Raw genomic sequence first — 10,522 nt, 5'->3', positions numbered from 1 at the left:
TAATTAAAAAATAGTAGTAGTAAAAATTTTTTTAATGACAAGCGTAAATATGTATTCTGCCCCTATTCTTATGTGTTGAAGTTGTCAACTTTGACATTCATTATCTAAAAAAAAAACTAGCAAGAAAATTAAAAAAAAATACACTTTTATTTGCCACCAAAAAATCGAAAATTAAATAACGGGATTATTTATTTAACTTTGTTAAACTTTGTTTAACGGGGTTATTATTTAACTTTCAACCTTAAGTTTGGAATAGGAATATTATTTAGAGCTAGCAAGTCTTTAATTCTTTTAAACAAATGATAACATCTCTGAAATTGTAAAAATAATCCCAAGCAAAGCCAAATTAAAAATAATCTCAGCAACTACCCAACCGATCATCGTGATTTTTTTTTAAATAAAAGAGCTTATCTCGCAAATCGTTATAGGCGTTTATTCAATTTTCTATCTTAATAAACAACCGAGTTATTAATTATAGCCCGTTACGCACCCAAGTCAACAAGTGGCGCTTCGGTAGTGGCTGCTATGCACTTATAGATACAATCACAGAGTTGAAAATAATACATTGCTTTACTAGGGTGGAAGGCTAATGATACTGCACGATTTGAGGCAATGCTGTGCATGTGACGAGCAAAGCCTCAATATCGTAAGAGTCATCAGCATTACACCCGTGTAAAGCATACTATTTTTTGCCATAAGTACTTGAAAGAGACTACAAAATAATTAGACCATTTGATATTAATTACGATCAAGAAATACGTGGGGCCGTAATGCGGGTCCAGGGCGAGAAGTTCCCGGCGGGTTCGAAGGGCGGAGCCGGTGAAACCCCACAAGAAATAAAAAAAAAAAAATTAATATGATTAAAAAAAAAAAAAAAATTGATATGATTTAAATGAACAAAATTAATATGATTTAAATAAACAAAATTAATATGATTTGAATAAACAAAATTAATTTGATTCAAATAAACAAAATTATATGATTAAACAAAAAAAAATTAATATGATCACAAAAAATAAAAATAACATGAATACAAAAAATAAAATTGACATTAATAAATAACAATATTGCTTTGAATAAATAAGAATAACAAATAAACCAGATGGCCTCAATAAAAAAAAAAAATAATAGTATCCTACATTTATAAAATATCTATCTATTTTGATATATCTCAACAATTTATTAAATTTTTTTTTTTTTTTTTTTTTAAATTCCATGTATGCTTTTTTATATATATAAACTCTTTTGATTTTTTTTGGCATTAGTTTCACTGTCACATTCATATGACTCATTCATTATCACTCATTAAAACAGTTTTTGCAATTTTATTTAATTTTTTTTGTTAATATGATATATTTTAATTATTAATTTTTGTTGAAATAAGATTGAATTTTGTTGTTAAACTGTCTCAAGCTGTCACTTATATTTAGACAGAATGTATACAAAGCCATGGTTATGTTTAGTTATGTTCAGCATGTTTAGTCGTCAGAGGGCTGCACCAGTTTATAAAAAAAAAAAAAATATCACACCGTCATAAAAATTAAAAAAATAATGTGTAGTTTTTCATTTTACGCATTATTTCAGTCAAAACAATGTGTAAAATGAAAAACTACACATTATTTTTATTAATGTGTATATTGAAAACTTTACACATGAAAATACGGGTGAAATGTAGTCTTTTTTAAGTACGAATGCCAAAAAAGAGAGATAACGCCCTATAGTCCCAAATGATTTATCTATTTGCGTTTTAACATAATCAAAAAATTGAAAAAAAATTAACAATAATATTTTTAAACTAACTAGCTTAGAAATCATCAAGCCGATAGAAGTAGGGAAACAGGGCCGGTTTAAAATCATCCCTTAAATAATCATCCCCTAATAAAGAGTGGTGATAAATAAATAAAAAAAAATAAAAACAAAGGGGTAGTTTTTAGTGGGTAGTTTTTAGGGGGAGTAGTTGGGAGGGTGTAGATAAGATGTTGGGTGGGTGGAGGGATGTGTATGTAGTTGCGATTGGGGATGAGGGTTGAGAGTATGGAGATTAAAAATGGGAGTCGGGAGTCTTGAGACGGGAGACGGGAGACGGGAGACGGGGACCGGATGTGTGTCGTTATTAATAATTTTTAATTGAATGTTTTGTTTATGTGTATATAATAAAATTAAATTATCGTTTAAACATTTGAAAAAATTATTTAAATAAAGTTTATGGTTGGGCAATAAACAAAAAAAAAAAAAAAAAATATTATTTTTAATTTTAAATAAAGAAACCACTTGTATGAGATGACGAAATAGATGACCTCACATAAAAGTGAACCTGAAAAATATCAGATTACATATACGCACATGCATTTCAGTGACACAGCGTCTATACATTTATTTTTTTAAAAAACCAATAAATTTTATTTTCATCTAATAAAGGAATTGACTGAGAGACTTGTATTTAAATATTTTTTCGTCGAAGCATGACGTGATTTACACTCTTGAGGCGACTATTAAAATTTTATTACTTTTGTTTGAATATATACAAACGCATTAGATTCTAATACATGCTCTATATGATTTTATTTTTTTCTCTATTTGGTTTTTCCTCTTTGTCAAATATTAATGATGTTATATCGTTATCTTTGTTTTTCCATTGAAATAAAAAAATACATATTTTTTTATTTTGAAAATTATTTTTTCACTGAGGGTTTCAAGAATATTTATTTAAAAGACACCCTCAGTTTGTCTTAAACGGTTAGTCTGTGACAGTCGAAGCAAAAAAATAAAAAAATGGTCCAGCTAATAAGTGAAATACGGAAATTACAGAGAGAAGTAAGTATGACTAGTCTTGTTTGTGTACTGTGCAATAAAAATTTTTTTCGTCGTCTTTCAAGTGATTTCAATTTCTATTATTTTCATTTCAGAGTCTGGAAATATTGAATATGATAACAGCAATTCAAAAAACCTTGGAATTATTCGAAATCATTGATAGTGACAACCAAGTTATTTTATTGCATATCAATAAAAAAAAAATTAATGATAAAGTGAGTATAATGTTTATAAATTTTTTCTTCGATACGTTCTTCAAAACTCAATGATATTTAATTCTCGAAATTATTTTTCTAGCTTGAGGAAATACGTAATCAAAAAACAAATCAACTGATGCTGCTTGCTTGTGAATTGAGGAAAATAAAAAAAAATGATGAGTTGAAGTATGAATTTTATGAGGATACTGCTGAAAATGTAAAGATGATAAAGACTGAAGTAAGTTATTGTTAATAATTTTGATACGTTTGAAAAACAAAATGTGTATAAATTTTTATTTATGGATATTTTTATTTTATTCCAGCGTAAAAGACTGAGAGTGAATGTTGATTGTATCAAAAGAGTTATTAAAAACTTTAAAAACAACAGAATATTTGACTTTTCCAGAGAAAGTTTTAATAAAGCTGTAAGTATCATGATCACATAAAAAATATACATAATTATTTTAAATGATAGATTTTTTAAATAATAATTCTTTTCAATTTTTTCAGATACAATTTTATCTCAAAAAATATGAAGTGAATAAACGACTTTCTATCGTATTGAGAAAAACACTGAAAATGAAGGAAGAGCTGCGTTCAATTAGAAGACAATTAGAAATGGTAGACGAACAAAAAAGAAAGCAGAAAATCTTAAAACGAAAAATTGATGATGACAAAAATGATTCCAAACAAGAGATCAATAGTCCAAGTGAGTTTGAAAATAAATAAAATATAATCTATTGGTATTGTCTTTTTATCAAATGTAAATCATATGACTTCTTTGTTTCAGGAAAATCTCAACGCATGAAGAGTGCTCCCTTATGGTTGATTGATTTCGTTTGTGCTAAAAAGTGATGATAATGTGTATAAATTTTTCGAAATGTTTTACTCAATAATTATGTGTGTTTTATTCAAATCAAAAGTGGAAAATAAAAATAGAAAAAACAGAATTTTTTTTTAGTATTATTTTATTTATTTTAATACTTTCTTTAAAAAACTTACATACATTGTTAAAAAATTTTTTTTCCAAATTACATGTATTGGATTTTATAATTATAAGATCATTTTTTCAACATAAGTGAATTTACATTCATTTAATCCTCCTGTGTATGCAAAACGAACTCGTCCTTCTTTGATGTCTTTGTTGAAAGATTCATACTCAACAGGATTTGCTATAAAACAATCAACAATTCTTTTCGGCAAGAAAAATTCGGTGTCATTTCCAACTCTAGCAATTATGCTTGGTCCATACTTAGTCACAACGTTTCGTAAATTGGTGAGTGGATATTCTTTATTTAATTCAAGATCTCTTATTTTGATCAAAGTTGATTGACTTTTTCCTGCTGCGGCACTTGCAATTTGGTTTAATGAAGCGAAACGATCCATTTTCTGTTGAAAAAAAAAAAAAAAAATTCACATATGATTATTAAAGTTAAATCAGTTTTTTAAAAAAAAAAATCAAGTAGAAAATTTTTAGAGAAATATTTTAAAAAACATATAATTACCTTGAGTTGAGTTTTGAAGTGATATTAATTGTTTAAAGTTGATTTGATGACTGATGCTAAGTTAAAAAAATTAGAGCTTTTTATACTCAATTATAGGCATAGTTGTGGGAGTAAAAGGGTGAAGGGGAAGAAATTTTTAGTTATAATTGTTTATAAAATTTTATTTCTTTCTTAGAAATAAATTTTTATAATAAATCCAATATTTTTTTCTCAGGTCATAAATCTAATTCGTTTTGTTTATTTAAAAAAATAAAATATGTCACCAATAAATATACAAAGCTATAATTTTTTATTTTTTGAATATATATTTATGAAGTAACCCATTATATCGTATGAAATAAACAAAAAAGCTATAAAAAATAATATAATAACAATTATTATTAATAAATAAAAAAATAAATCCGAGTAAAGTATCAGAGCAACATAAAAACATAGTAGATCTTTTTTGGGTCCGTTCAGTGACACCCCTACACTAGCCAGAGGGCCCGCCCTATTGGAGGTACCCCTAGACTGCTCATAGAACCGCCCCCGGCATGGCGCTCTAGACTATAGAGTAACTGCCCCGCATAGAACATCCCTCTGTAGTATACGCAACCATTTTGCCGGAGGGTACGACCTTTTTTTATTTCTAGTTTCCTAATAGAAATAATAATTTTATCAGTGTTTTTATTCATAAATTGTTTATAAAAAAATTTTTTTTCGGTTAATGACTCATGCAATAAAAGTTTTATTATATTTAAATCCATATATTGATGTGAACACTTTACTTTTCCGTTAAAAATCATAAATTAAGTTGTTTATTTAAAAAAATTAAAAAAAGTCAGTCATATACGAAAGCTATAATTTTTTATTTTTTTAAATTTAAGTCTAAACTGATTTATTATTATGTACTAAATAAGCCATTAAATGAACCATTAAAATTATATTATAATAAAATTAAAAATATAAAAAAATCTAAGTCACTAACTCTCTGTTTATCATAAATTAAAAAATAAAAATAATTCCAACCGCTTATTCTTTGTTTACAAATGCTATGTGACATTTCAAGTGTCATAAAAGACGAAAAATATTTTTTCATAGTTCATTGACACAAACTTTTTCTGAGGGTAAAAATTCATAATAATATAATTGTAGGAACGTATATTTATATAGGCCATTAGTCAGAAATCGTTCGAGTGTTAAACATCGTCGGGGAAAAAAAATATAAGTTTCAAAAATGGATTCCAACAAGTGTAAAAAATTAATTAAAATTATGGAAAAAGCTTGTAGAGTAATTAAAACTCATAACGAAGTTGAAGAATGGATTAAATTCGGGAAAAAAAATATTAAATTATTAAAAAAGTTATTGAAAGTCTGGACTTTGTCTCATGGTCAAAAAATTCAAATTCAAACGACAATAATACAATTGCAATCAATACTTGAACAAATAAAAGATAAAAAAAAAGCTGGCATGGGTATTGGTGGAGATAATAGAAAATTAAAAGATAGAGTAAAATGGATTGATGTAGAGTCAATATTTCAAGGACGTATGCGAACAGGGGTTGTTATTAATTTGCAGCATATAGATTTACGATATTTTCTACAAGATTCAAAAAAAATGACTACTATTCGCATTAAAAATATTTTAAAAAAAGGAAATAATTTAAAAGTTAATGGTATTTTGTCATGTAAATTTCAAGTTATGAAAAATAATGAGATTGTTGAGGAAACAAAATATTTTAATACGAAAAATGACATTATTTTACCAACAACTGATTTAAACAATTGGTTTGATGAAAAAATGACAGATAAACTTCTTGTCAAGGTTGAAGAATTTCAAGAAAGGGATTCAGGATGGACTATGAAAGAGATAATCAATTTAAACATAAATATTAATTTGTATGAACCAATTAGAGGTGGTTTTACATATATTGAAATGCCTCAGTTTATCAAAAATAAACGTGCTGTTGTAAATATACATAATTATGATGAATATTGCTTTTTATGGTCAGTAACAGCAGCATTACATCCAGCTCAAACAAATAGTAATCGTGTGAGCTCATATCCTCATTTTAAAACAATATTAAAATATGAAGGCATTCGATTTCCTATCGCATTAAAAGATGTCCCAAAATTTGAAAAAATGAATAAGTTATCAATAAATATTTATGGAATAGAATGTGAGAAAAAAAATGAAATAGTGCCAATATATTTGAGTCAATTTAAATCTGACAAAAGTACAATTCATTTATTAATTTTAAATCAAGAAACTTTCAATAAAAAAAAAAATTTTAATTACAATAGTAATAATATCAATTTCGCTGATGATTGCGTAGATGATAATAATGATGATAACGATTATGATTATGATGATAGTGATAATGATAACGATATTTTTGAAAATAACGATGATAATGAAATAGAAAAAACGCCAACAACTTTTCATTTTGCTTGGATTCGTAATTTATCGAGATTAATTAGTTCACAAATATCAAAAAACGAACATAAATTATGGTTATGTGACCGATGTTTATGTCATTTTAAAACACAAAAATCATTTGAAAACCATTCTGATGATTGTTTGAATCAAAATAATGCTAGAATGATAATGCCAGATCAAGAAAACAATATTTTAAAATTTAAAAATTATAAATTTAAAGAGCCAGCACCTTTCTCAATTTATGCTGATTTAGAATGTATACTCCAACCAGAAGCAAGTGAAAAAGATCTACATATACCATATAGTGTTGGTTATTATTTTCATTGTACATATGATGATTCACTTTCAAAATTTGCATATAATCGTAGTGAAAAGTGTATAGAGTGGTTTGTTAATGAACTTGAAAAAATAACAAAACAAGTGAATAACATTTTGAATAATCCTCTTCCAATGGAACAATTGACTTTTCAACAAGAACGTGAGCTTCGTTTATCTAAAAAATGTCATATATGTGAAAAGCCATTGACTGAAAATGACAAAATCGTTATTGATCATTCACATATGTCCGGTCGCATACGTGGTTTGGCACATTCAAATTGTAATCTACAATATCAAGATACACATGTATTGCCAATATTTTTTCATAATTTAAGCGGTTTTGATAGTTTTTTTATCATTAAATCATTGGCTAATCAATTCGAAGGCTCAATAAAGCTGTTACCTATAAATAAAGAAAAATATGTTTCATTCACTAAAGAAGTTAGGTATAAAAAATTGGATGGTTCGGGAAGTAATTGTATACACTTAAGATTTCTCGATTCGTTTAAATTTATGCCTAGTAGCCTTGACAAGCTTGCATCATATTTGGAAGATTGTGATAAAAAAATAACTAGAAAATATTGTAATAGTGAAGAAGAATTTCAGTTACTCAAACGAAAAGGTGCTTATCCTTATGAATATACAGATTCTTTTGATAAATTAAATGAGACATCTTTACCACCTAAAGAAAATTTTTTTTCAAAATTAAGTAATGAAAATATTTCAGATAGTGATTATGAGCATGCAATAAAAGTGTGGGACACATTTAATATTAAAACATTAGGTGATTACAGTGATATTTATTTGCAAGCTGATGTGTTATTATTGGCTGATGTTTTTGAAAATTTTCGAAAAAATTGTATCTCAAATTATGGTTTGGATCCTATACACTACTATACTATCCCTGGCTATTCATTTGATTGTATGTTGAAATGTACAGAAATAGAATTAGAACTCTTAACTGATCCAGAAAAATATTTATTCATAGAAAAAGGAATCAGAGGTGGAGTTGCACAATGTACAAACAGGTATGCTAAAGCAAATAACAGATACATGCCTGACTTTGATACTAATATCGATGAATCTTATATAATGTATTATGATATTAATAATCTTTATGGACATTCAATGATGAATTATTTGCCTTATGCAGGATTTGAATGGTATGATGATAAAAATATTGATGTATTCAAAATTGCAGATGATTCAGACATTGGATATATATTAGAAGTAGATTTAGAATATCCAGAGAGTTTATTCGATGACCATCGTGACTTTCCACTTTGTCCTGAGCACCTTATACCACCAAATTCCAAACAAGTCAAACTAATGACCACTTTATATCCAAAAAAAAATTATGTTATTCATTATAGAAGTCTAAAACAATATTTAGGTCTAGGTATGCAGCTATCAAAAATTCATAGAATATTAAAGTTTAAGCAATCACCTTGGTTAAAAAAATATATAGATTTCAATACTCAAAAAAGACAGGAGTCAACTAACGCTTTTGGCGTTTTGATATTTAAATTATTAAATAATGTCATATATGGTAAAGCTATCGAAAATTTACGTGGTAGAAGAGATGTGAAAATGATAACAAAATGGGATGGACGATATGGAGCAAAATCACTAATATCAAAACCAAATTTTCATAGTAGTATGATACTTGGAAAAGATCTTGTTGTTATTGAAATGTCTAGAGTAAAAATAAAATTTGACAAACCAATTTATATAGGGTTTTCAATTCTCGATATTTCTAAATTTTATTTGTATGATTTTCATTATGATTATGTTAAGAAAACGTACGGAAATTCAGCTAAACTTTTATACATGGATACAGATGCTTTAGCTTATTTATTCACAGTACCTGATATTTATGAATGTATGAAAAAAAATTTGGAAAAATTTGATACAGCTGATTATCCAGAAAATAATATTTATAACATGCCTTTAGTAAATAAACGAAAAATCGGTGTTATGAAAGACGAAAATCAAGGCAAAATTGTAACGGAATTTGTTGGTTTGCGTGCAAAAGCTTACAGCATGAAAATATTAAATGAAGATAAAATTATAAAAAAAGCAAAAGGAGTAAAAAGATCTGTAATGAAAGAAATTGAGTTCAATGATTATAAAGAATGTTTATTTAGTCATAAGAATTTAATTAAAAAACAATATTTAATTAGAAGTAAAAAACATGTAGTTCATACAATTTTACAAACAAAATTAGCATTAAGTTGGCAAGACGACAAACGAATTTTATTGCCTAATACTACAGACACTGTACCATGGGGATATAAAAAAATAAATAATACTTGAATATGTTATAAAAATGAGTTTTTATTTTTTCCATACAATTTTTTTGTTTTTTAAAATTATTATTTGTTAACTATTCTTTTTTCTAAAAGTTGTATCCAGGTAAAATCTTCTTCAGTATTGATGTTTGGAAAATTTTTTTTAAACCATTGTTTCATTTTGTATACATTTTCAATGGCACAATCGTAATTTTTACAGAGTGGATGCATTTCAGAGTGTGAAAATGGTGCTTTTTCTTCCATTTTATTGAAGTCTGGAGCACCTAGTTGTTGTAAATCGAATACCAATTCATTGTTCTCTTCATGATATAAACCGCATACATAATCAATCAAATCTTTTGTTGAACTTCCGTTGACAATTACAGGTCCTTCATGAAAAACACAATGTTGAATTTCAAAGAATGCCCTTTTATAAGGTGTCTCGCCAAAACTCCAGGGTATGCCATGAATTTTAGATTGACCCCATAAAATTTCATTTTTCTCTCTTTGCGGACATTCTGTTGCAGGATATTCTTCAGCAAAAATTAAATGATTTTCTTTCCAATTAACATTTTCATATTTAGCGTCTAGCTCTAACCAAGCAAACTCTTTATATGAAAAATCCAACCACATTTCTGGATTACCGAATCCTTGTACATCAATAAAACGAACCATGTTTTTTTTTTTTTTTTTTTTTTATTACATTTAACAAAAACTCACAACTAAATTTAAGCTTTAACTGTCAGCCGTCAGAAAAAACCTCACAATATATAGTCAAATCCCCACTCATCTTATTTTGAGAAGTACTCATAGGTTAGATTTATCAATCCATGTATTATGTCGTGAATCGAATCCCAAAAATTTACAAAAAAATTTATTGCCACGTTTTTTTAAAATTTTTTCAACAAGACATTTGTCTGTGTATTTCACTGAAGTTAATTCTTCTTCATAAAAACCTCCTTGAATCGGATTATTTTCATA

General features: G+C 26.9%; 2 protein-coding genes across 2 annotated transcripts; both read left to right on the top strand.

The window, feature by feature from the left end:
* The first annotated feature begins 2,735 nt into the window (after positions 1-2,735).
* LOC122850395 lies at positions 2,736-4,420 on the top strand. The gene is made up of 6 exons (XM_044149551.1): positions 2,736-2,814; positions 2,907-3,026; positions 3,109-3,246; positions 3,332-3,433; positions 3,519-3,717; positions 3,799-4,420. Exons 1-6 carry the CDS (start codon positions 2,773-2,775, stop codon positions 3,861-3,863), a joined length of 666 nt encoding a protein of 221 aa, XP_044005486.1. The 5' UTR covers positions 2,736-2,772; the 3' UTR covers positions 3,864-4,420.
* Positions 4,421-5,729: 1,309 nt separating this feature from the next.
* On the top strand, positions 5,730-9,439 carry LOC122860176. The gene is made up of 7 exons (XM_044163877.1): positions 5,730-6,039; positions 6,148-6,408; positions 6,505-6,588; positions 6,829-7,530; positions 7,636-8,951; positions 9,048-9,338; positions 9,434-9,439. The coding sequence occupies exons 1-7, from the start codon at positions 5,730-5,732 to the stop codon at positions 9,437-9,439; spliced, it is 2,970 nt and encodes a 989-aa protein (XP_044019812.1).
* The last annotated feature ends 1,083 nt before the right edge of the window (positions 9,440-10,522 follow it).

This window comes from Aphidius gifuensis, linkage group LG1, assembly GCF_014905175.1.
Source record: "Aphidius gifuensis isolate YNYX2018 linkage group LG1, ASM1490517v1, whole genome shotgun sequence".
Lineage (NCBI taxonomy): Eukaryota > Metazoa > Arthropoda > Insecta > Hymenoptera > Braconidae > Aphidius > Aphidius gifuensis.
Note: the sequence above shows the minus strand (reverse complement) of the source record. Positions and strands in the feature narration are given on the sequence as shown.

Excerpts from the sequence above, each read along its gene's own strand:
- LOC122850395 (XM_044149551.1), top strand. The coding sequence starts at position 2,773 with ATGGTCCAGCTAATAAGTGAAATACGGAAATTACAGAGAGAA. Across the intron at positions 3,027-3,108 it reads AAAAAAAAATTAATGATAAA|CTTGAGGAAATACGTAATCA; the intron begins GTGAGTATAATG and ends TTATTTTTCTAG. Across the intron at positions 3,434-3,518 it reads GAGAAAGTTTTAATAAAGCT|ATACAATTTTATCTCAAAAA; the intron begins GTAAGTATCATG and ends CAATTTTTTCAG.
- LOC122860176 (XM_044163877.1), top strand. The coding sequence starts at position 5,730 with ATGGATTCCAACAAGTGTAAAAAATTAATTAAAATTATGGAAAAAGCT. Across the intron at positions 6,409-6,504 it reads TTTGTATGAACCAATTAGAG|TAACAGCAGCATTACATCCA; the intron begins GTGGTTTTACAT and ends TTTTATGGTCAG. Across the intron at positions 6,589-6,828 it reads AACAATATTAAAATATGAAG|ATGATAATAATGATGATAAC; the intron begins GCATTCGATTTC and ends ATGATTGCGTAG.